This window comes from Zalophus californianus, chromosome 10 (assembly GCF_009762305.2).
Source record: "Zalophus californianus isolate mZalCal1 chromosome 10, mZalCal1.pri.v2, whole genome shotgun sequence".
Lineage (NCBI taxonomy): Eukaryota > Metazoa > Chordata > Mammalia > Carnivora > Otariidae > Zalophus > Zalophus californianus.
Window position 1 is genome coordinate 14,417,875 of NC_045604.1, and position 24,363 is coordinate 14,442,237.

At 34.6% G+C, this 24,363-nt stretch overlaps 1 protein-coding gene across 3 annotated transcripts in view; it reads left to right on the forward strand.

Moving 5' to 3' along the window:
- Window positions 1-24,363, forward strand: part of GPATCH2 (G-patch domain containing 2) — a 175,000-nt gene that overhangs the window by 7,208 nt on the left and 143,429 nt on the right. For 2 of the 3 annotated variants that reach the window (XM_027611701.1, XM_027611702.1), the window contains exons 2-5: window positions 3,009-3,725; window positions 9,346-9,407; window positions 12,437-12,619; window positions 13,081-13,160. In XM_027611701.1, coding sequence (XP_027467502.1) covers window positions 3,009-3,725; window positions 9,346-9,407; window positions 12,437-12,619; window positions 13,081-13,160 — 1,042 coding nt within the window. Of the gene's footprint in view, window positions 1-3,008; window positions 3,726-9,345; window positions 9,408-12,436; window positions 12,620-13,080; window positions 13,161-13,287; window positions 19,628-24,363 lie in introns of those variants that run through there. The other variant, XM_027611703.1, reaches the window with a different exon arrangement.

A 24,363-nucleotide genomic window follows, 5' to 3' on the forward strand; every position in this document is an offset into this window, starting at 1 on the left:
CCACAGGAAGGCTGCTTCTCCCTCTCCTACTCCCCCTGCTTGTGTTCCCTCTCTCGCTGTGTCTATCTCTGTCAAATAAATAAATAAAATGTTTAAAAAAAAAAGTTTTACTTACATTGTTAGTAATACTATCAGTTATATTTTCTTAAGCTATGTTTGTTACAGCAATATTTTTTAAATGAAATTAATTGAAGATAAATTTCAATGGATTGAATCTGATTGCTAACCCTTATCTAATGTTAGGACCACCACATTTTCTTTTCTAAAGTAAAGCACTAGATTATGACTTCCGAAGTAACCTGCAATTTTAGTTGGAGATTATAATCATGCATTGAGTCAATTTCACATTAATATTTAGACCTAGTCATTCACCCATTGATAAGAAAACTAAGTCTTCAAAAAGTAAGTTACTTGAGAACCCGGTGATACTGAGTCTTCTTTTAGACAAAGGATCTTTATTATAATACATGTTAAAGTGGCTTCCAGTGAATTTTATTAAAGGTGCAATATTATATTCAGAGATAATAGGTCTTTCGGACTACATTTCTTCCAAAGAAATAGTATTGAAGGAAATGAACAAAATATTTGTTGTAATAAAAGGAAAACAAAAGGGTGATTATTAACATAGAGGTAATGGAGAAAAGACCCATTTGAATCAATGTAGTCAGAATTGTAGCCCTTTTTTGGCTTAATGCTAATTCCTATTAGATGCATATTTCTTATAATCAGATGCAAAGATCTGAAACCTGAGTAACATATAGGACCCTTTTAGTGATTCTCTAGAGTTTATTTAAAATACATATTTGAATCACCACTTTCTTTTTTTAAATGTGTGTCCATATAGGTTTTATTCATTCAGAATGCTGAAGGAGATCTGGAAAATACAAACCCACATTAAATGAGAGACTATGTCCATTTAGTTAATTACTCACAGTGTACATTTTACTGATGGCTACAGCACTGGTTCTTCAGATTCAACGCACCTTCACCACTTTCACTGCCCTGTGCCTGGCGTTGATTCAGGTCTTCCATTCCTATTTTCTGTTCAGAAGAATATATTGCCTGACTGTGAGTCATTTGACTTTACATAAACGTATATTAAATCTGTCTGAACAATTAAAATAGTACCACCTGCTGCTACAACACTCATAAACAAAAATGAGAACTGGATACTGGAATTGTGTAGTACTAGAATTCTGTTCTTGGCTATACTTAGTTGAGCATTCAGGCTCCAGAACCAGATTGCTGGAGTTTGAAACCTGTTTCTACCACTTCCTAGGTGTGTCACTTTGGGCAAATTGCCTTTAACGTCTCTGTTTCTGTGTATCTCATATACCATCTTATAGGGTTATTATGTGAGAATGAAATGACCTAATGCATGTAAAACACTTAAAAATGGGCCTAGCACATAGTAAGTACTTGTATTAGAAGCTGTATGTGTACATCATCTTATAAGTAGTAAATCCAGTTGAATCACAATGTGTGTTCTCAGGTTAAAATGAAAAAATTTAAATTTGTTAATAGGGAACTTGCAAATGCCTAAAATTATAGACTGTACAGACTGTATAAACCAGGGGTCAGCAAACTATGGCCAGCCATCACTTCGTTTTGTAAATAAAATTTTATTAGAACATAGCCATACCCATTCATTTATGTCTTGCCTAGGGCTATTTTCCCCTTACAGTGGCTGAAGTTGAATGGTTATGACAGAGACCTAATGGACTGCAAAGCCTAAAATGTTTACTATTTGTCCCTTTACAGAAAAGTGCCTACACCTGCTGTAGACTTGGAAATTATATAGACCTCTGTAGTTGAGAATATTTTGATCCCTAGGTGCTTCTAGAACTCAGAAATGATTGTTCATGATCTTTAGAAGAAAGATACGTATTTGAATTACCTATAATGTTTAAAAATTAAAAACAGTTTTGGGCACCCCATCACCAACTGATTTAGAATTTTTGGGAGTTGGGTTTAGAAAGGTCAGTATAATTTACAAAAGTTCCTAAAGAATGCTTTTTATCCTAACTGACAAGTAGATACTTTTTTCACTGGTAATATACATAGTTCACAGGTTTTTGTTTGTTTGGTTGGTTCGTTTTTTAAAAATTTTATTTATTTATTTGACACAGAGAGAGAGAGAGATAGCGAGAAAGGGAACACAAGCAGGGGGAGTGGGAGAGGGAGAAGCAGGCTTCCCGTGGAGCAGGGAGCCCGATGCAGGGCTCCATCCCAGGACCCTGGGATCCTGACCTGAACCGAAGGCAGCCGCTTAACGACTGAGCCACCCAGGCACCCCTCTTTTTACAAAAAAAAAAAAAAAAAAAAAGCCAAGAGATTGTCTCAGAATGAATTATAAGAAAAATGATGGGCCTTTTTAGACCAGCGAGGCTCCAGTTTGAGTAAGAACATAGGTTCTGCTTGACTGAGTTACGAGATTAGTGTGGCCTAAATATATGTCTAGTATCTGGTTAAACTCTTTTTTTACATATATTACAACAAATTTTGAAAGTACCTGCCAATCTTTACATCTCCGTCACATATCATGGTAGTGACTGGGTAGAGCATGTGGTGAGTAGAGAATTGTACAGCTTACTCCTTCATTTAGAAATCGTTGGGGAAGAGGTGGTTGGAAGAAGGATTGAGAAAGTACTGTATCTGTTCTAGGAAGACTAGGGAAAGGGCAGGAGTAGACTAATGAACAATGATTTAGCAAAAATAACTTACATAATTACACAGTAAAAATATGAAATTACTGGGATATTTCATTGCTGATATTATGCTTACTGCATCTTGAAGTAATTCCTATGTTTAATGAAAGAACTTATACAAGAAAATGGAGCTTAAAAATGAGTCAGAATATTTAAAACTGATATCTTGGATAGAAAAATCACTTTTAAACATTTCTTTATAATAACTTAATTTTAGACTTAGAGTGAATTGTCTGCTACTGTAATAAACTAGGTTAATACTGTTTTCTTTAATTTTTCTTTCTTTCTTTAAAAATGTAGGCATTTCAGTCGAACCATGGAAGAACTGGTTCATGATCTTGTCTCTGCATTGGAGGAGAGCTCAGAGCAAGCTCGAGGTGGATTTGCTGAAACTGGCGATCATTCTCGAAGCATGTCTTGTCCTCTGAAACGCCAGGCAAGGAAACGGAGAGGGAGAAAACGAAGGTCGTATAATGTTCATCACCCATGGGAGCCTGGCCACTGCTTAAGTGAAGGCACTGATTCGAGTTTAGAAGAACCAAGCAAGGACTACAGAGAGAATCACAATAATAATAAAAAAGATCATAGTGACTCTGATGACCAAATGTTAGTGGCAAAGCGCAGGCCATCATCAAACTTAAATAATAATGTACGAGGAAAAAGACCTCTATGGCACGAATCGGATTTTACTGTGGACAACCTTGGGAACAGAACTCTGCGCAGAAGGAGAAAGGTAAAACGCATGGCAGTGGACCTCCCACAGGACATCTCTAACAAACGGACAATGACCCAGCCCCTTGAAGGTTGTAGAGATCAGGAGATGGACAATGACAGAGCTTACCAATATCAAGAGTTTACCAAGAACAAAGTCAAAAAAAGGAAATTGAAAATAATTAGACAAGGGCCAAAAATCCAAGATGAAGGAGTAGTTTTAGAAAGTGAGGAAATAAGCCAGACCAATAAGGACAAAATGGACTATGAAGAGCAAAAAGTTTCAGATGAACTCATGAGTGAAAGGTGACTTTTATATTCTCTAAGTATAAAAATATGTGTCTCCATTGTTTGTGCTTGAATGTGTTTTGTATTTTAATTCTATTTTTAAATTATTATAATATAAAATATAATAATAGTGATATTACTGTTTAACCATGGTTATATTTCCTTATAATTTACGATGGTTAGTACAAAACAAAATTGCTTATTTGATTTACATGAAGTCTTTGGTTGTGTTATAAAGACTTAATTTTCAGCTATAAAGAGAAAAGGAAATGGTTTTTCAATGGGAATGAATGTGCTTTTGAATAACAGCACATTTGTAACTCTTAGAATTGGATTTATAATTATTTATTTGTTTAATTATAGAGCTTTAGCCTTTGGTGCTTTTTAGTGTCACAATTCATCAGTTTATTTTGATTCTTGAGAATCAAAAGATGATATCACTTCAATGTGTATGGCTTGATATTTTAAGAAGTCTGTAGATTGCTGGGAATTCTGATCATTTATGAATTGTAAAACCTAATTCTTGTCATTAGACAAATAAGAAAAGCAATGATCCTTGGGCAGCTAGTCTAATCTATTTATTCTAGAAAGCAGGTATACCACAATAATCATTAAGTACTATTTTGACAGCGTCAAAAGGTAAGTGATCATTTTTCTTTTACACAGAACTAATGCTACTGCAGGAAATGAGAAAGTATTGACACTGTTCATCCCTTTAGGCATCTTCTTAAAACCAAACACAGAACTATGATCCAGAAAAAAAAAAAATTCCTTACTGGGAAAGAATATTTTATTTTAATTTGTAAGATTGGCATCATTTTAATCATGTAGATTGTGAACTATGGATTTAATATATATATATTTAATAATCATATATATATATTTGCTTATAAATATGATTACAAACATGAATCAGACCTGGTAAAAGTTTATAGGATGGGCCCTTTATTGGAGATGGTTTGCTATTTATGTAATTTTTCTGAAGAAGTAAAAATTGCTCCAAAAAAAAAAAAATGTTTAAGGAAGGCTTTGAAAAGTTTATGGTATCTGCTTTTCTTCCAAAAAAGTGTACATTTTTATACCAGAATGAAAATTATTTCTATGGTAGTGTTGGGCCATTGTAACTGAGGACCACTTAGCCTTACTTGTAAGTGATTAATTTGCTCAGCTGCTGGGAGGGAGGGTGTGTGGCAGTGGAGATAAGTGTCCATTTCTGGATTATTTACAGATTACTTGCTTTTAGGATTGATCCTCCAAGCCCTTCTTTTATTGATGTCTGCCTTTTATCGACAGATACCTACCCTGGAAGAAAAATGAGATGAAACTCTTCATTTTTCTTCATTGTAAAAAATATTTGAGTATCTATTAGGTATGATCAGGCTACCCAGCAGTCAACAGCCCAGGTACAAATTTTCGAAGAGGATGTTTTCACTCCAGAATAACTTTTTTAAATACTTTTTATTTTATTCGTCTTTTTTTTTTAGGTTTATTTATTTTAGAGAGAGCACACTGGGGGGCGGGGGTATGACAGAGGAGAGGGAGAATCTCAAGCCAGCTCTGTGCTGAGCGTAGAGCCTGACTCGGGGGCTCAGTCTCACAACCCCAAGGTCATGACCTGAACCGAAACCAGGAGTCGCACACTTAAGACTGTACCACCCAGGTGACCTTTCTTTTATTTTAAACTTAGCTATGTAACTATTTTTATTGTCACCTAAGAGTTAGATGCATATTCCTTCTCTGGGAAGATTACTAAATAAGACAGATCCTGTTGCCTACAGCCCCATAGTTTGGAATAGCAGATAAGCAAACAATGAAAATGAAGTGTGCTGAGTAGAAAATACTGGTGAAGGAAGACTTCCTGAAGGAGCTGAGGTTTAAGCAAGCACTGAGTGTTGTTCAGATATTGGATAGGGAGGGAAATGGCAATCCTGGATGGAGGGAACAGCTTGTGCAAATGCTTGGATCGTGAAGCAAAGTGACGTATCTGGGAAAGTACATGTAATTGATTATTTCTAGAACAAAGTGGTGGTTGAGGCCACAGCAGTAAGCTTGTCATGAAGGTCTTGTGTGCTATGGCAGTTTGGATTTCATCATGTAAGTAATGGGAAGCCAGTGAAGAATTTTTAATTATGAAGAAACTCAATTAGATTTACATGTTCTCAAGGAACATGATCTCAGTAACTGTTTTATTTAGCTTTCACTGACCTCGAATCTGTCCTTAGGTGAGGGGTAAATTATGGCAGTGATAGTAGAGGGAAAAGAAATAGAGCAATTTTAAGAGTTGGAATCAATGGAAGGTTGACTGTATTTGGGAGGATGAATGAGAAAGAAGATTCTCAGATGATGTGTTGGTTTCAAGAATAAAAAATACAGGAAATGAACAGATTGGGGCAGAGGATTGGGATTGCTGTACAAACATTAATTTGACAACCATTTGTGGAGTATATCGTGCTAAAAAAAATGGGAAGAGGTGTCCTTGGAGATAAGCCATAATGGCTGTCAGATGCTGAAAATGAAAAACCTTGCTTTATTAGAAGTTCTTGTTCTGATTTATTGAACATGCTAACAACTACATGATATACTTGGAGCAACTAGCTAGATGTCAATGAGGTGAAATATAAATAAGGAAACATATTGTTTAAAACACGTGTAAAAAGATCCCAAAAGAAGACAAGGATTGTTAGGGACTAAGCTGCTTTTAGAGGAGGGGGGGTCTGATTTCCTTCTGTCTTTAAGAAAAGTAAATAAGATAAAGACAGGGAGGCAAACCATAAGAGACTCTTAAATATAGGAAACAAACTGAGGGTGGCTGGAGAGGAAGTAGGGTGGGGGATAATTGGGGGATGGGCATTAAGGAGGGCACTCAGTATAATGAGCACTGGGTGTTATATGCAGCTGATGAATCACTAAATTCTAACCCTAAAGCTAAAAATACACTATATGTTAAGTAACTTGAATTTAAATAAAATCTTAAGAAAAAAAAAAGAGAAGAGAGAGAAGATTGGGATATGAGTTGGAAAAAGAACATAAATAAAAGGACCAGAGATGGAGATGGGAAGAATTTAGGTAGGGCTCATCCCTACAGAGTCTTGAAATCCACATTTAATCCAACAAGTATGGGGAAGTAATTTTAGATTTTTAATAGAAAACATTTTATTTTATTTAATTTATATATATGTGCATAGATACATGCATGTTTTGTAAACTTTTCCTTTTAGAATACTTTTGGGTTTATAGAAAAGTTGCAAAGATAGTGCAGAGATTTTCTGTATATCCTGTACCCAGTTTCCCCTGCTGTTAATGTCATACATTACTCTGATACACTTGTCAGAATTAATAAGCCAGTGTTGATGCATTATTAACAAAAGTCAGTACTTTATTAGAATTTCCTTGTTTTTCTTTAATGTCCTTTTTCTGTTCCAGGATCCCATCCAAGATGTCATAATATTTTTAGTCAGCAAGTTATATTTGTAAACAATGAGCCTGGTTGTATGTAGAATATTAAAAGAGGTAAATCTGAACTCAGAAATTAGAAAACCATTGTACCCCCCCCCCCCCAGAAAAAGAGCACATAGTTTCACATTTCACAGTCCTTTATCTATAAATCTGAAGTCTGAAAGCTGTGAAAAACTAACTCATTTGTGGCCAGACCTAGCTTGACCTGGATTTAATGTGGATATTCATTCATTTATTTGAAAAAATATATTAATAGGTTTGATTCTGGAGTTCTACCCCAAACCCCTATTAGGCATTTTAGAGCATATCTTTCCAAAATTTGAAAAATTGTGAATTTTAAATTCATGTTACCTCAAGGATTTCAGAAAAAGAATTGTGACTCAAGGTATGTAGGATAAGGCCCTGTATTAGGGTGTGTTGATACAGGCAAACAAGAAAGCACTACGCAATCACAGAAGAGGAAAAAAATAAAAATCAACAGTAGTTTGGACAGCTAAATAGCAAAATGATGAAGTTTCTGAAGTGTTTTTAATAGTCAGACATCACTGTGCATAGGAGAGCATGTGCATTTGTAAATAAGAAATTATGGATGTGATTGTCTAAGAAAGTATTCTTTGATTAACACTTGTGCAGTATAGGGAGCTTTATATATTCTCCTAACATGAAGAAAGTTAAAGAAAAATGTACTAACTTAGAGTTCCTAGGGAAAATGTGCCATTTAATAAATCCTTATACTTTTTTATTTTTTAAAAATCAAATAATTGAAATGATATTCCATATTCAGAAAACATAGAGATTTAGTATGTACTATGGTGAGCACTGAATTGTGTAAGACTGATGAATCACAGACCTGTGCCCCTGAAACAAATAATATATGTTAATAAAAAAATTTAAAAAAAAGGAAACATAGGGATTTAGATCTCATCTATAATTTTAATCCTAAACTCTCAATTTAAATATTTTTAAAATGGATTAATTTTTTTAAGATTTTATTTATTTATTTATTTGATAGAGACAGCAAGAAAGGGAATATAAGCAGGAGGAGTGGGAGAGGGAGAAGCAGGCCTCCCGCGAAGCAGAGTGCCTGATACAGGGTTCAATCCCAGGATCCTGGGATCATGACCTGAGCTGAAAGCAGACCCTTGACGACTGAGCCACCCAGGCTCCCCACAGATTAATTTTTTTAAACAGATTAGTTTTGTTTAGTAAGTCAGCTTACAGGGTTGTACATGTTAACCAGAAAAGTATTATAAAATTCTCCAAGGGCAACTTCCTGATTGGTTAAAATTAAGAATTACAGGAAAAGAGAGTATATGAGAATTTTTAAAGAACCTTATCAATTTTATTTAGAGGCCAAGCCTTTACTACATGATCTGCTTTTTTGTGTTTTTTTTAACTAGATTTTCATATAAGCATGGCTTCTATTATAATAGTGACAGTTCATGTCAGTCGAATATCTCCTCTATTTGTTTTAATTTGTATGTGAAATAGGACTTTGTATCACACTCGAACTTCTATGGAAGTAGGAGAACCTGTTATTTTTACATATACTCTCCTTAATTATATTGGCAATATTCCATATTTTGCTCAGTTTTTACTCAGAGAGATTTTAACTTTGATTTAATGGATTGTTACCATTGTAAACTTTTTTCTTCCTTGCCAGGTAATAGAGTTGTTGTGCATTCTTAAGTAATGTCTTTTCTGGAATATTTGCAAATGTGGTCACGAAAAGTAATTTCATCTCAGGCCCTTGTATTTCATATGCTGAAGAAAGGCTTAGCCTGCTTTTGATTGAGACTTTCCCCATTTTATTGAGCAGTGGTGTTCCGGGCTCAGGCTGAATAGCATGGCGTAAGAAAGGAGCAGTAAGCATTTGATGAAAGCAGATAATAAAATACATCAATTGTGTCAGCACCTCGTTGCAGTCACATCTGGCTTACTGTCAGGGTCCCATTAGATTCCTGTGGTTTTATGTGCCAAAAATAATATGCTCTGTAGTTAATGGAACCAGAATATTTGCAGTTTGATTAAAAAAAAAATCATCTTTTCTTTCAGATCTTTGTCAGGCTTAAGTTTCATCTCTGAGCTGCCATGTCTCTTTAAAATTTTACGACTGAGAGATCAATTGTTCTTTTGATCTGTTTTTTTGTTGTTTTTTTTTTTTCCTTTTCCCTTATTACAGTGATTCCAGCAGTCTCAGCAGCACTGATGCTGGCTTATTTACCAATGATGAGGGAAGACAAGGTACTGAAATGCTATTTTTTTATTCCTTTGGAAAAACGTCTTCATTTTAAAGTTGTGCTTATTACTAGTTATTTCTTACGTTGATGATGGCAACCCATTTAACTTAAACACACCTACCTAGTGGACTGGGGTTTAGTTCTTTTTTATACTATGAACAGTATCCTGTCTTCATGACCTAAAGTAATTGATTATCTTCAAAAGCTAGCATGTGGAGCTAATAATATTAAGGGAGGATTATCTTCCTTAAGAAAGCTTTACATACCTCGGTCTTTTCAATTTTGTCTCTTAGCGAGTTCACAAGACACTGGTTCTCATTCTCCACCTGATTCCAAATGTATTTAATACTGTTTAAGCATTAATAAAGGTGGATTTGCAAGTCATTTGTCATTTTTATTCAGCCGTGACATTTATTCATCCTCCCTAGTTTCTAAGTAATTAGACAGTTTTAATGAATTCAATATTGTAAACTGTTAAAACAGTCATGTCTTACAACTTAGGTCTTTTACATCTTTGAAGTTCCCTGAAGCTTTTCACACTTTCACATGGCATTATTTTGAAACCACCTATTTGGGAAGAAAATAGGAAAAACCTTAATAAGAGGGCAGGAAGCATACCTGCAAATGTTATCTGCCTTTCTTGAGAATCTTTAGAGGAAAGCAGTAAGTTCTAAGGGGTAAAAAAAGACCCAAAACTTACTGTTTTAAATTATAAATAGTCTAATGATAGGAAAAAAGAAGAAAATAATAGCTACCTAGGCATTTTTTTCTTAGTCTGTTCATTCCTCTTGGTAGGAATAAAATAAATTGATCATTCATTTTGGCTTACTTACAAACCCATATATATTCCAGATAAATAGGTACATACTGTTTTAAAGACCATAGACTTTTTAAAGTTAAGAGACTTTGCTGAAATATGCTAGAACCTCAGGGCTCAGAGTGAGTTTGACTACCTTGATAATATACCTAAATTCTCATTTAAATACATGTGTCTACTCAGTTATTATAAGTGTTGCATTTGGTAATGAAAGGAAATGAAAAAACTTTTTTTTTTAAGATTTTATTTATTTATTTGACAGAGAGAAACACAGCGAGAGAGGGAACACAAGCAGGGGGAGTTGGAGAGGGAGAAGCAGACTTCCCTTGGAGCAGGGAGCCCGATGCGGGGCTCGATCCCAGGACCCTGAGATCATGACCTGAGCCAAAGGCAGTTGCTTAATGACTGAACCACCCAGGCGCCCCAAAAAAAAACTTAAAAAAAATAATAACTTTTGGACAAGTCTGTCCATCTTTGAAAAACTTTGAATGGTTTAAAATAATATGCTAGCATTTATTATGAGCTTATTATATTTTACATTTCTAAGTGCTTTTTTCATTCAGTTTACTTTAGGTTTTTATATTATTCTTAAGAAAACCCTGGGAGATTCTTTTTTGGGAGGTATGATGAAACCTAGGCTCATAGAGTTGAGGTACCTTACCCAGTGTCACATAACACTACAATTCTAATTGGTCTGACTTCAGAGCTCAAATTCTTAATCTTTAGCTATTTGATTTCCCTGCTAAGAACAAGGTTGTGTATCACATCAAAAATAAAATAACCTCATTTTTGTATAATAACATTGTTTCAGTTGGAATCAAGATGGAAGGTAATTAGTTTCAAGTGACTCCCTTTCTTTTCTTGTACCTATACCTGTTATAGGAAATGTTAATACAATTCTCAGTAAAAGTACTAATATTTATGTGCTTTGAAATGTGCGTTTTTTTAAATTAATTTTTATTAAATCCTCAATTGAAATAAACTGGTGGCGTTGCTTTTGCAAATGCTTTAAACTTTTCACTCGCTCGTAATTTGAAGTATGGCTGTTCCTCGTAAAGTCATTTTCAGTTGAAGCTTTTGTTTTTGTCCTAGTTTGCTTTTAAAAAATACTTGTACTAAGAGATTTTGGAAATCAGAAATCTCTTTCTGTAAAGGGGAAAACTTTATGGCAGTTGTGATGACCCTCTTAAAAACCAGAATTAGTAGTTTTTCTAAGATGAATCATGAAGACTTTAGTCAATCTAGGATCATGTTCAAAAAACTATTTGTCACCTATTTTTAAAAGCCATCTGCCTTCTTCTGTATTTTTTCCCCTTATTCCTGTTTTAAAAACAAAATACTGTTGATTCACATTTTCTTTTAAAAACAAAATACTGTTGATTCACCGGTACATTTTAAACTGAATTTTAAATGGATCATTTCTCCATGGTTAACACTCGTGGGTGTTCCCAAAAGTCCACCTTACTATGGATAGTGTTCTGTCTTAAAAATACCTTGCTTCTCATCGTTCAGTAATAGTTTCTTTGTTAACTCTGTGGTATTGTCACTTTTCATTTAAAATCTACTTTTTCACAACTATTTCTTAATGAACTTAATCAGATTAATTTCATTTAGTCACATCTGTTCTTGATCATTTCCCCTTTTACACTTCATACAAATCATGAAATTAAGCTAATTGTATACCATTATTAGCTGCAGAGAACAGGTTCTACAGTTTTATACTTCAAATTCACTGTAGGAGATTAAGGCTTGTTTTTCTTTAATTTGGAAAGGGTAGTAACTTAAATGGATTTCTCTACAGTTTTTGCCCTAGAATTAACCAGTATTATTGTTTTTCACATTTTTTAATTGATTCTAAAACATAGCAGCTTATGTTGGCAGTTCTTGTTGTAGTGTTAAAAAATATTTTAATGAAGCTGTGGTGTAGAATGAGAAGTTTTCTGTACTGATTATGTAAATGATTACCAGGTAAAATACAGGATCCCCTGTTAAATTTGATTTTTAGGTATATAACAAATAATTTTTTAATGTAAGTGTGTCCCATGCAGTATTTAGACATACTAAAAATTTTGTGCAGTTACTGTATATTTATATGAAAAATCCTTTCTCTGGAATTCAGATTTAATTGCTATCTTGCATTCTTTAAATCAAAATCTGATAACTCTATATTTGGATAATAAAACTGAGTCTTTGGGGGATTTCTTGTATTTGCACAGGTGATGATGAGCAGAGTGACTGGTTTTATGAGAAGGAGTCAGGTGGAGCTTGCGGCATCACTGGAGTTGTACCCTGGTGGGACAAGGAAGACCCTACCGAGCTAGACAAAAATTTACCAGATCCTGTCTTTGAAAGTATCTTAACTGGTTCTTTCCCTCTTATGTCACATCCGGGAAGAAGAGGTCAGTAGCACTTGCTGACTGCTGAATATGATGGGCTTAGAGTGAATCTAGGAATATCCATTAAAAGAGGATAGGCTAAAATGGAAATGAAAGTGTCTAAACACAGATGCTATAAAGACACATGTCCCCCAGTAATTCAGCTACTACATTAATCACGCATTCTAATTATTAGAAAGATTGACTTGCCTCCTTGCTAGGACCAGTGTGAAAATGTTGAAATGTTAGAAAGGTAAATTAGGAGGAAAGAAAAACCCTGAATAATACCATAAATCTTAAATAATCAGTGGTTGTGTGCTAAGCTCATTAGAACCCTACTAGGCATTGCTTCAGATCTTTTAAGCGTGTTTTGCATTTTCCCCACTACTATATAAGACGTTTCCTACCTCCGACTTATTTTGAATTCTGTATTGATAGGAACAATGATCATAGAATCTCCTAAATTGAGGACTTTGATTTTCCAGGTTTCCAAGCTAGACTCAGTCGCCTTCATGGAATGCCTTCTAAGAACTTTAAAAAATCAGGAGGGACCGCAACTTCAATGGTAGGCATGCTTTTTTGTTTAATTGTCATGTTTGGAAATGTATCCATTTCTATGGAATAAAAAGCCACATCCTCATCCTTTATTCATATTCTAATGTTATACTTAAAAATAATCCATTTTTTTGTAGGCTACAAACTGGACCAGTGAGATTCCCCTATAAACCAAATCTTCTAATGCTAATAAATTAGTTACGTTTTGAACATCTGGGGAATGACATTCGAGGGAACCTGGCTCCTGTCCTCTTCCCCTGGAGGAATATCACTGAAGTGAGAGCCTCTTTGATGAAAAGATGGGGCTGTTTTTGCTGTGGAGGACTGGTATTCTTCCTTTAGTCAGAAGTGAACCTGGTTGGGGAGGCTTTCTAGGGATCTAGGCTGGCCCAGGGTGGGTGGAACTACTGTAAATTTTATATATTTTTCTCTTTTATGATTTTTTTTTTACATTGAATCCATTTGTGTATTACTTGCTTTGCCAAAATACTAACAAAACCTAGAAAATGGAAAACTTCCAGATCTCACATAAGTATTCCTTAATGTTTATATTGTGACTGGTTAAGAACTAATTTTTACATCTCTGACTGTTGTAAATAAACATGATGCATTGACATTTATGGCTCATTTTTAGAGAAGTCTTACATAACCAGCATTATTTAAAATATCTGCATTTTACTCAGGGTATTTTAACAAGGGCTAAGATGAGTAGTAGGTAAGGTTGATAATCTTTACTAGAATTTCTGTTTTGTTCAGTTTGCTTTCTACTTGGAAAATCTGCTCTGTATTGCAAACCCATTGTATTTTATAGTGTAGTGTTCATTGTACTACAAAAAAGAATCATCCTAGTTTTAAAGCTAACTACAGTGATAACTAGTCTATGCTAGTAGAATCATTTATTATTACTTTTTAAATTATCTGCTCTGTCTGATACCTGCAACCACTCAAAATTATCATTTTGGCTTAGAGCTTCTGGAAATCATGTGAAAGCTGGTATTTCAACTAATACTGTATGCCTCTGAATCATATTGTCATGTTTAAAAGTGAGAGCTGCTTGCACACCCTTGGCAGACCATATGTGTCACTGTGAGTGTCAGAAATACTTGCATGAGCTCATTTTCACAAGCAGAGGGGAAAATGTAACATTTCTATTGATGGTATAATTTATAGACACTCTACAACATTCAGGCCATTTGAATTCTTCAAAATGGTATGTTAAAATGATGAGTATTTTTTATTACGTTCCCATAATGGATGAAAACTGTGATTTAATACATGTATTTTTATATTGTTGTATGGATTAATTGTTAATTCAGCATTTAATGGATAACTTAAATATGGTGATTGGGAAAGAAACTTAAAGTTGACATTTCTTTTACCTAAAGGTATTACAATCTGAAAGATTTCAGAAAATGTGTTAAGCAGAAAGCGTGTGACATCTTTTAGATTGCTTGTCTAAACTGGAGAGATTAAATATGATAAAGTGCAACTTTGAGTATCTTTACCTTTGCATATTTAAAGTGATATTTTAGAGGTACAATAATGTGGTGTTTGGTCATTGTAAGTAAGCTTTTTTTGTGCTGTGTCCTTTAGAGTAAAAATTCGTGATTTTTTTTCTGAATTACATAAATGCTTTTATTTTATTTTGTATAATGACTGCCTTTTAGATCTGAATAAGTCACTTTAAAACCTTGGCCTATGAACTTTGCCTTACCAATCATGAATCTAGATGAATGCTATCTAGTTCTTGGTTCAGTTTTACCTATTTTTATTTTTGGTTCACTGCTTGCTTGAGCATAGATGGGATTTGTAGCCCATTTTCTAGGCTTATTGCAATCTCACTGTGGTATTTTATAGAAGCTATTACATCTGATAGGCCAGCTTCATGGTATTGATGATACATGGCTTAACCATAGTAAAAGCTGCCTTCCCTCTCTAAATTGTAAAAAGGTGATTAAGTTTCACTTGATGGAGAAATACTATATGTGTGTGTTTATCATCGAACTAGTGCATTAGGCCATAAACTGTTTTCCTGGTCTACATTTTTTTGTATTCAAATTTTACTGAAGACAATGGGCTCCTTCAGGCTTTCTTTCTTTCAATCCTGAATTGTCCTTGTTTGGATTTTTAAGTACTGTAATTTTTTTTTTTCAATAAAATATCTGACTTGGACAAGAAAGGTAAGAGTTCCAATTTGTGCTGATATTTTTAAATTCCTCTGCTAAGTTTTGTTGTTGCTGTTGTTGCTCATGGTGTCCATATCATATGTAACAGTCTAGTCTTAAAAATCATAATCTCACAAAACAGTCATATTTAAACAGTACCCATGACATCCAGAAATAAGAATTCAATTTAATTCCTCAGACTTTCACACTGGAAAGCCAGATTGCTTTGAAGAGAGATTAATTTTCTGAGCAAAGTCAGACACATGTAGCTACAACCCATGAAACAGAATGGCAACGAAAGGTTTCTTTCTCTTACGCAGATGAGTAGTGACTGCACAGATATAGTCATGACCTTTGAAGGAAATGACTGAACAATTTTTCACTGAAATATTAATGGAAACATTCTTGGGAGTGAAGTTTTCAATTGGATTTTTCATTATTCACCATAGTTATGTTCTCTAAAGTCACCCTGAACACTAATTAGCAAATACTGAACAATTGCTCCTAAGGGAAATACCAGGTTAGGTTCCTATGAGCCTCCGGTCATGACATTTTTATCAGTCGATCAATACATAACCTTGTTTTACGTATCTTTGTGTCTAAAAACACCTTACTTAATATATATAGTTGATTCATTAACATTAAACTCATGACCAACAGCACTATAACCCATGCCTGAACTAAGCTGATCTAACGCAAGTATTTCTCCTCAAGGCACATCATGGCTTTCTTATGCTTAGGAGCCCATGTCAGCGCTTCAGCCCTGTGCTTGGGGTTCATTTAAAACAATGAATTGCAAAAAACACAAAACTGAAAAATGTGGCACCAAATAAACCACAAAAACAACACTTGTTTACAGAGTTAGAGCTGAAACAGGAATGGGTACTGTTGTCTTTTTTGACCTCAGTGGGGAATGCACACATGCACCAGGGGACAAATTTTTCAATGCTCCTGAATGACCCTAGAAGTGCTACAAGGACTGACTTGAGAGTGGGGCATCTGGCTGGCTCAGTTGGTGGGGCGTGTGACTCTTAATCTTGGGGGTGTAAGTTCGAGCCCCACGTTGGGTAGAGAGGTGACTTAAAAATAAAATTTAAAAAAGAATTGATTTGGGGGTTACAGATACATGTTAGTGAGTAGGCAAATTTGTACATGTGGAACTCTCAAATAGTAATGAGGATTGACTCTAGTTTTGTCAAGGGCAAAGTGGTATTACAGATAAGTTGGAGGTTTTGGAGTCTGAACTTGTGAATCCCCACTCTGGTTCTTCTTTTTACTTTTAAAAACAAATTGAACCTCATCTTCTCTTTCTGTTAAATAGAGACAATATTTAATTTGCAGAAGTGTTGTCAGGATTAAATGAGGTTATTTGTACATCATAGGTCCAGAACCATTTTTGTCGCATAATATATATTTAATAAATGATAGTTACTGTTATTATTATTAGATATACTAAATACAGAATGTCCTGATTTAGAGAACATTTGTATTATGGGTCAAAATGCAAAATATTATAAACTTTTCATACTTTATATATGATATGCCTTTATATTTAATATTTAAAGTGCTTTATATTGCAACCTTTTATAAAGTTTCTTTTATATTTCATATATATTTGAGCCAGTCTTTATCTTTAATAGTCTGTGAAGAATAATTTCAGGTGAATTTTAGATGGACAGCCACTGCATTAAATCTCAAACCCTAATTGCAGATTAAAAAGCTGTTCTAAATAACTCTCCCTAACTAACCCTCAATCATTAGGCCATTCATTTGCAGAAGGACTTACACTGTTTAGGAGGTTTTGGACCAGAGTTACCTAATTTTTAAAAATAATTTTGCCTATATACATGACAGGCGAATGTAGTAACAGTTCTGAGAATTTAATGTTGAAAGAAATAACTATTGCTGTACTTCTGTTAGAATAAAGCACTGATTTATTGGAGCGCAGTTAACAAGCCTCTAATATTTACCTCTTTTAGGAGAATTAAGCAAATGAAAATTAATTCTGAGGAATATTCTGAGACCATTATCCAGGAGATGCAGAGTGAATCTCCTGTATTTCCAGAATTTTTGCCTCAAGTACAATTCAGAGTGAATAATCCTCAGAATAATGATCCATCAGAGATACATATTTTGAGATATAGCATTAATAAAGTGAATCCAATTACCCTGACTTAAGCATAGCATTTCAGTTAGCCAAGATATCCTACCCCTAAGCATCTTAATTAATCATTGTTCTCTATAGACAAGAGATTTTTGAAAAAAAGGTTTTTAAACTGATGGTCTTAGAACAGGTGTTACATTTTTCTAAGTTAGCATTCAAATTGAGTGGTCGTTGAAAGATCGGGAAATAAATGACTCCATTTAAAATATACTACCTAAAATCCAACATTAATATTACATAAGGAATTGTACCTAAAGGTTGTAAGGTTCTGTTTAAAAATCTTATTATCATATCAGTCCAGTTTTTTTTGTATACATGAAATGAGAACAAGTATAGTGGTGATGGTGGTGGTTATTCTGTCAAAGAAAATGAATCTGATTTAAGGGACTATTTATTTACATGTGTTTCTCAAGTTAAATATCTGAAAAAAAATGTGAACATCAACCCTTAATCTAAAATGTCATGCTGTACAAGTAAGCATACTGTTATATCCACCAATGAAATAGCCCTCAAAATAATTTATATCTGTTTAGAATCTTGAGTCATTTCATTGTGTAAGAGAAGGGAATATTGTATATATTTTCCTTCTCTGAAGTATATCATGGAAGACCAGACCAGATTTCATGAGTGGCATATTGATAATGGTAATGGTACTATAATGATTTACTCTGTCTTGCTCAACCTTTGTTTTATTGTTTCTTAGGTTACTAGAGTGGGAATATTTAGTCTGATTTACAGCCTTTTACAACAGAAGGGCCCTTTTAAATGGATTTGATTTAAATAGGGGAACTACATAAACTTTTCTCTTAGACTAGTCTAAGAAATTTTATAATAGAAAACAAATCTAAAATGATTTTTAAAAATACACATGGTGTGTGTCCTCAACTGTAATCTGGCCATGTGCTAATTATCTGATATTTTTCAGTGGAATTCAATAACTAAATGCTTAATTATAATCTCTGAATTGATATTTGTTTTTATCCTTAAAGCATTTTTGGCTACTCTGCAGAATCCAAGAAGAATATATATTTAGAATTTTCTTATATTCTAAATATATATCACATATATTCTCATCTATTACTGTTTGTTAATAATTTAGTTTTTATCTTATCTCAGAGTCAGCTTGAGATCCAGATTTCATGCTGGAAATTAATACTTTTTTTCTTAGAACTTATTTTGAGATAAAGTAGATTTTGTATCATACAGAAGTACTGCTTAGTAGAATTGTAATAAATATTTCTTCTACAGAAGACATTTTGATAGTGTCTCTTGTTTGATTTAAAATTCTCTATTTTTGGTGTCGTTATTCACCTTACATTTTACATATAAATTTAATACCTATAATTGATATTTGAAAATTTGAATCTAACAGTTTTTGTTCCACTAAAAGTAGTATCAATATTAATATTGATATTTAGTCTTATTGTATTACACTTTATTAAAAGTGGAATATATACATATTTGATAGTATAGATATGTTATATTATTTATTCAACAAGTATTTGAATGCTTATTCTGTTGTCCGTATTTAGCTTTTAAAATCCTTTAGGAAAGAATACATAAACATGTTCAATCTTGGTATTTTAATAATGCCAAATTTGACCACTTACACTTTTTATCTACCTGTTTAAAATATTTGTCCCTGCTTTTCTGATTACTTACCACTAGAATTGGCCTGGTTTCTTATATTGTCGTTTGGGTTTGTGATACTCCAGAAATACTGGAACCTAGCAAAGAGAATGTTAGTAATGACTTACAGTGATGCTTACTATGTAACAGACATTTTTCTAAATTATAGTTATATATTTTAATTCATTTAGTCCTATTAACATTTACAACTTAAAACACTTTCAAATTTGTTTTTCCTTTGCTATGTCAAAATTAATGAAATCTGGAAGTTTCTTCACTCTTGTCATGTTGCTGATAAATATAAATAAATTTTCTTCATAAAATAGTCTTCATTCCTGGTTACCAAATGCAATTGGAAGTGTGAGTTATTGTGAAAAATCTGCAGCATTCTTTGCTGTCTTGAAGAATGAGCACAATCAAGTTGTGTGCCATAATAAAAATGAAAATTAAAATGTTTTACTGTTTCCATCGGATTAATCACTGGAACCAAATCCTCCATTCCAGTCCCTTTCTTTGTTTCAGGTAGTATATAGTACCTTGTTCTTGATCTTTAACATCATCCAATTCTGGTCTGCTTTCTTTCTGTGTTTCTGTTTTCTCTGCTTACCCTCCATGGTCCCTCATTATCTCTCCAAGTCCATACAGTGTACCTAGGAGCTGTCACATGTCTGTTTCAACCATGATGATAGCCTCTGTATTTCTCTTGCACTGCTCTTTTCCTACCCCCCTTTTTTTTTAAAGATTTTATTCATTCATCTGAGAGAGAATGAGAGAGAGAGCACAAGAGGGGGGAGGGTCAGAGGGAGAAGCAGACTCCCTGCTGAGCAGGGAGCCCAATGCTGGACTTGATCCCGGGATTCTGGGATCATGACCCGGGCCAAAGGCAGCCGCTTAACCAACTGAGCCACCCAGGTGCCCCTTTCCTACCCATTTCTAATGGAACTTGGGTAGACTTCATACAGGAGGAAGATTTGTTAGCTGGGACTTCAGGTATGAGTTAGCTTACCAACTCACTGGGGACGGAATTGGCAGACCTGCATGGATGGGCAAGGCTTAAGTTTAAAACCACATGGTATATTCAGGAAACTGAATCCAGTGTTGCTGAAGTATATATAAGGTATGTTGTGTGGAGGAGTATATGGTAGACAGGGTTTGTTTGGTGAGGTAGACTGGAATTAGATGATTTCAGACTCTGGTCCATGGGAATGCATGCAAACTGATGTAATCTCTTGGGGGGCAGGGATGGTTAAGGTAATCAGATTTGTCTTGAGAGATCACATGGATAGCAGTATAGAGGGTACATTGGGTGGTTATAAGATTAGGGATCTACGGTCTGTCCCTGTCCCCTAGTAGATGGGATCCAGAGTAGACTGAACCACTATATTTTATTGGACTCAATAATCTGATTGACTTTTGAGTAGTATCCATTCATGCAAAATATATTTATTGAGTCTGTACTGTGTGCTAGATACTGTTCTAGCCCGTGGGGGTTAAAGTAGTGAGCAAGGCAGAAAGGTTCCAGGACCTTATATTTTAATCAGTAAAAATAAACTTGGTTGGGGGAGGAGGGTGAGTAAGTAAATAGAAATGGCCATAGAGAAGATTCAACAGGGGAATGTGACAAAATTACAGAACATGAAGGTGATTGGAGGTAATATGATTTGCAGGCTGGAATAATTTTCAGCCTTGGCTAATCTAGTGCTTTCTTCTCATCCCTCTTAGAACAACCTGGGAAAAGAAACAAGGGTGTGCATTACTGAAACCCGTTTATTCAAGAAGTTGGGGGTAGGTCCTAGAGGTTTCTCCTGTTTCCTGACCAGACTGATGACAGTTTTTAAATGTCACTGTAGGTAGGCATGTACATTACAAAAGAATGTCATTTTTGTTTACAAAGAACAATATTACTATTGATGCTTTTGAATTTTTTTTATTAAAAGAAAGTTTACAGGTGCCAAATATTTATACAGTGTTTGGTTTTCTTCTTTGGATTTAATCATGATGTCTGTTTTGAAATTTAATATTGTGATGTAGTAGTTCTGCCTTTGTGGCCACCTAAATATTGTGCACGGCGAATAGTCTTTCTATTACATTTTTAAAAATACATGAACTGCCACACTTTCTTTTTTAAAATCTTTTTTCATTTTGCCATTTGTGCGTAAGTTGTTAGGTTATCAGGCTGTTAGTAAAGAAAAATGACTTGTTTAAAGATTGGGGGGTTTTTTTGAATCTCCTTAAAAGCAAACATTTGAGGTTTTTAGAAAGTGTCAGGATTATGTTTATCATTTTAAATTACTCTCTTGTATCCTGAGAAACCTTTGAAATAATGTTCTAAAAATGTTCTTTCTTTAGAAATTAAGACTGATGATTGGTAACCATTTGATTCCACAGATGGAGACTCAATACCTCTCTTCCTTGTTGCTCTTTAAAATGGTGGTAACATTGCTGGAGTCCCCATTACTTTTGTTTGTTGTTTCTTTCTTTCTTTCTTTCTTTCTTTCTTTCTTTCTTTCTTTCTTTCTTTCTTTTCTTTCTTTCTTTCTTTTTCTTTCTTTCTTTCTTTCTTTCTTTCTTTCTTTCTTTCTTTCTTTCTTTCTTTCTTTCTTTCTTTCTTTCTTTCTTTCTTTCTTCCTTTCTTCCTTTCTTCCTTTCTTCCTTTCTTCCTTTCTTCCTTTCTTCCTTTCTTCCTTTCTTCCTTTCTTTCTTCTTTCTTTCTTTTTTTCTTTCTTTCTTTCTTTTCTTTTTTTCCTTCTTTCTTTCTCTTTCTTTCTTTCTTTCTTTCATCTTTCCTTCCTTCCTTCCTTCCTTCCTTATTTCTTTTAGTCAGAATCGGAGAAACAAATGTTGCATACATTTCACTTTCTTCAAAGCTTCAACTTTGGTTTTCTGTTTTATATGTTGCTGATATAATTATTCTGATGGTCTATAAAACTTAGTTTTCTAATTTGTCTTCAGATATGTCAGATATCTAATACCAGAAAAATTCAAAATCAGTGATGGGTAAAACACTTCCAAAAAAAAATATTTAACAAGCGCTTTCTCTTTGAAGTCAACTGCAAATCTTCCAACTGAAGGTCAATTTGAACAAATGAGAATTCACAAAGTCATATAAATAAAAGGGGTTCCCTGTACAATAGTTAGAAAATGCCAAGCAGGTATTTGTTGCCTGTCATCCAGGCAACAGGATTCTGACAAACCAGAGTTGCAGGCCAAAAGTTATTTATAAATATTTTAAGCCAGTAAAACCTGTAAAATGTTTGTTGTTAAATGACAGTTGTCTAAAACATTGACCAGTGCTTCTTGAGGGAATAAAGTAGAAGTTTCATGATCTCTTTGGATACAAAAGAAGTGATGACTTGGGGCGCCTGGGTGGCTCAGATGGTTGAGCATCTGCCTTCGGCTCAGGTCATGATCCCAGGGTCCTTGGATCGAGTCCTGCATCGGGCTCCCCACTGCCGGGCTCCCTGTTCAGTGGGGAGCCTGCTTCTCCCTCTGCTTCTCTCTCTCTCTCTCTCTCTCTCATGAATAAATAAATAAACTCTTAAAAAAAAAAGCGATGACTTGAGCCATCCCCAATATAACATCGTCCTCTTAGAATTTCATATTTAAATCTGATCATTGGTTATAGACAGTTCACCATGATAGCGTTGCAGGTGCATTTATCTTTAGGTTGCAGTAGAATTGTAGGAATATTTAATAGCATGCACTTGGTCTTTTTGAGGTCTTTCAGATTTGTATAGATTTTGAAGTCTGTAGTCTAAAAGTACTTCTTTAGAATCTACAGTCTTTAAAAAGTAAACAATTATTACTTAGGCTTCCTCCCATTCCATTTCATTTACATGTGTTTTTGATAGACTCTTCTAATTTTTTGATCCACAAAAACATTTTATAAGAGTGTCTTATATCATTTGTTGGATGAATAAATAAGTATGTTTCATCTGACTCAGAAACTCAGTGTGTCTTGCCTGTGTATTTTCAGCCACATATTTCTTGGTTCAGTTGTACACACAGGCTCGTGATGTCTTTGTTGTGGGAAAGGCCAGGAATACAAAAATGAATAAGATATGCCTGTAGCCTCAGTACCTTACAGTTTGGTTAATAAAAATTAACTGGGAAAGAGACAGAGAGGGGAGAACTAACATTGGTTAAGGGAAGCATTGATCCCAAGTGGTTTTTCATTCTTCAATTCAAATTTTAGTTTATGTGTTCTCTTTATTCCTTCACTCTTCCCACATCTAGACATGTCTGAATCTTATTTCTTTATTTCTCCTGTTAGCCCCTTCGTTTCAGTGCCTTAGGGTAGTTAACTCATAACCTTACATTAGCTTTGTCCCTGGTCTGTCTTCCAGTTTTCCTTCCCCTGATCCATATCACATGTAACTCCAAGTAAATATTTTTAAAACATTGTTAAGTCCAAGCCAAAAAATAGTTTTCACTGCCTTAATCATAAAATCTAGGTTTGTTCCTTTCTACCTACTGCTCACCTAGGAACTCTAACACTTCACTCCTTCCCCGATGGTTACGGTTCTCAACACGCCCACGCCTCCTTCAGCTTTCCCCTGGTCAGCCACATTCATTCATACTATAGCTTTGCTCACAACAGTACGTCCCTTTCCTTACTGTTAGATTCATACCCTTCAAGGAACAGTTCACATTCTTTACCTTTTCTTTAAAACCTTCTCCAACTCTTCACATTTGAGAGATCATTCCATCTTCTGAAACAGCATTGCCCCTCCTGTCTCTGTTTTATTCTTTATTCTTCTGCTTATGTTTGCATTATACCCGTTAAGTACGTTTAGCACCCCCGTGACGGGCATCCAGCTCAGGCACATAGGATGTGCTTAATAATTTTGAGAATGTTGGTGGAGATTACTGGTTATCACCCTCTGTTTTTTAGGGAGTTTTCCACCACTAGTTACGAAGCCAGTTCAACCTTAAGTAACATCCTTTCCTACCAAGAGTAGTGTCTAAATTCTTCATTGTTTTTATGTTGTCCTTTTATGTATGTATTTTATGATGTGATGGCGGATGGGATTTCATTTAACAAAGCATTAAAGAAAAGCTGATTCAATGCCTAGTGTGCAGACGCGGGGCTTGTGTACCTTTTGCTTGGAGAATCCTTAAATGTTCCTGCAATAGGGATTTCCCTTGGAAATAATCTCCTACTAAAATCTCCTGCCTCAAGGGTGGTGGGTGGGACAGTGTTGAGTCCACTGGCCAGCATTCTAATTGCAAAGCAGAGGACGGAGCATTCAGTG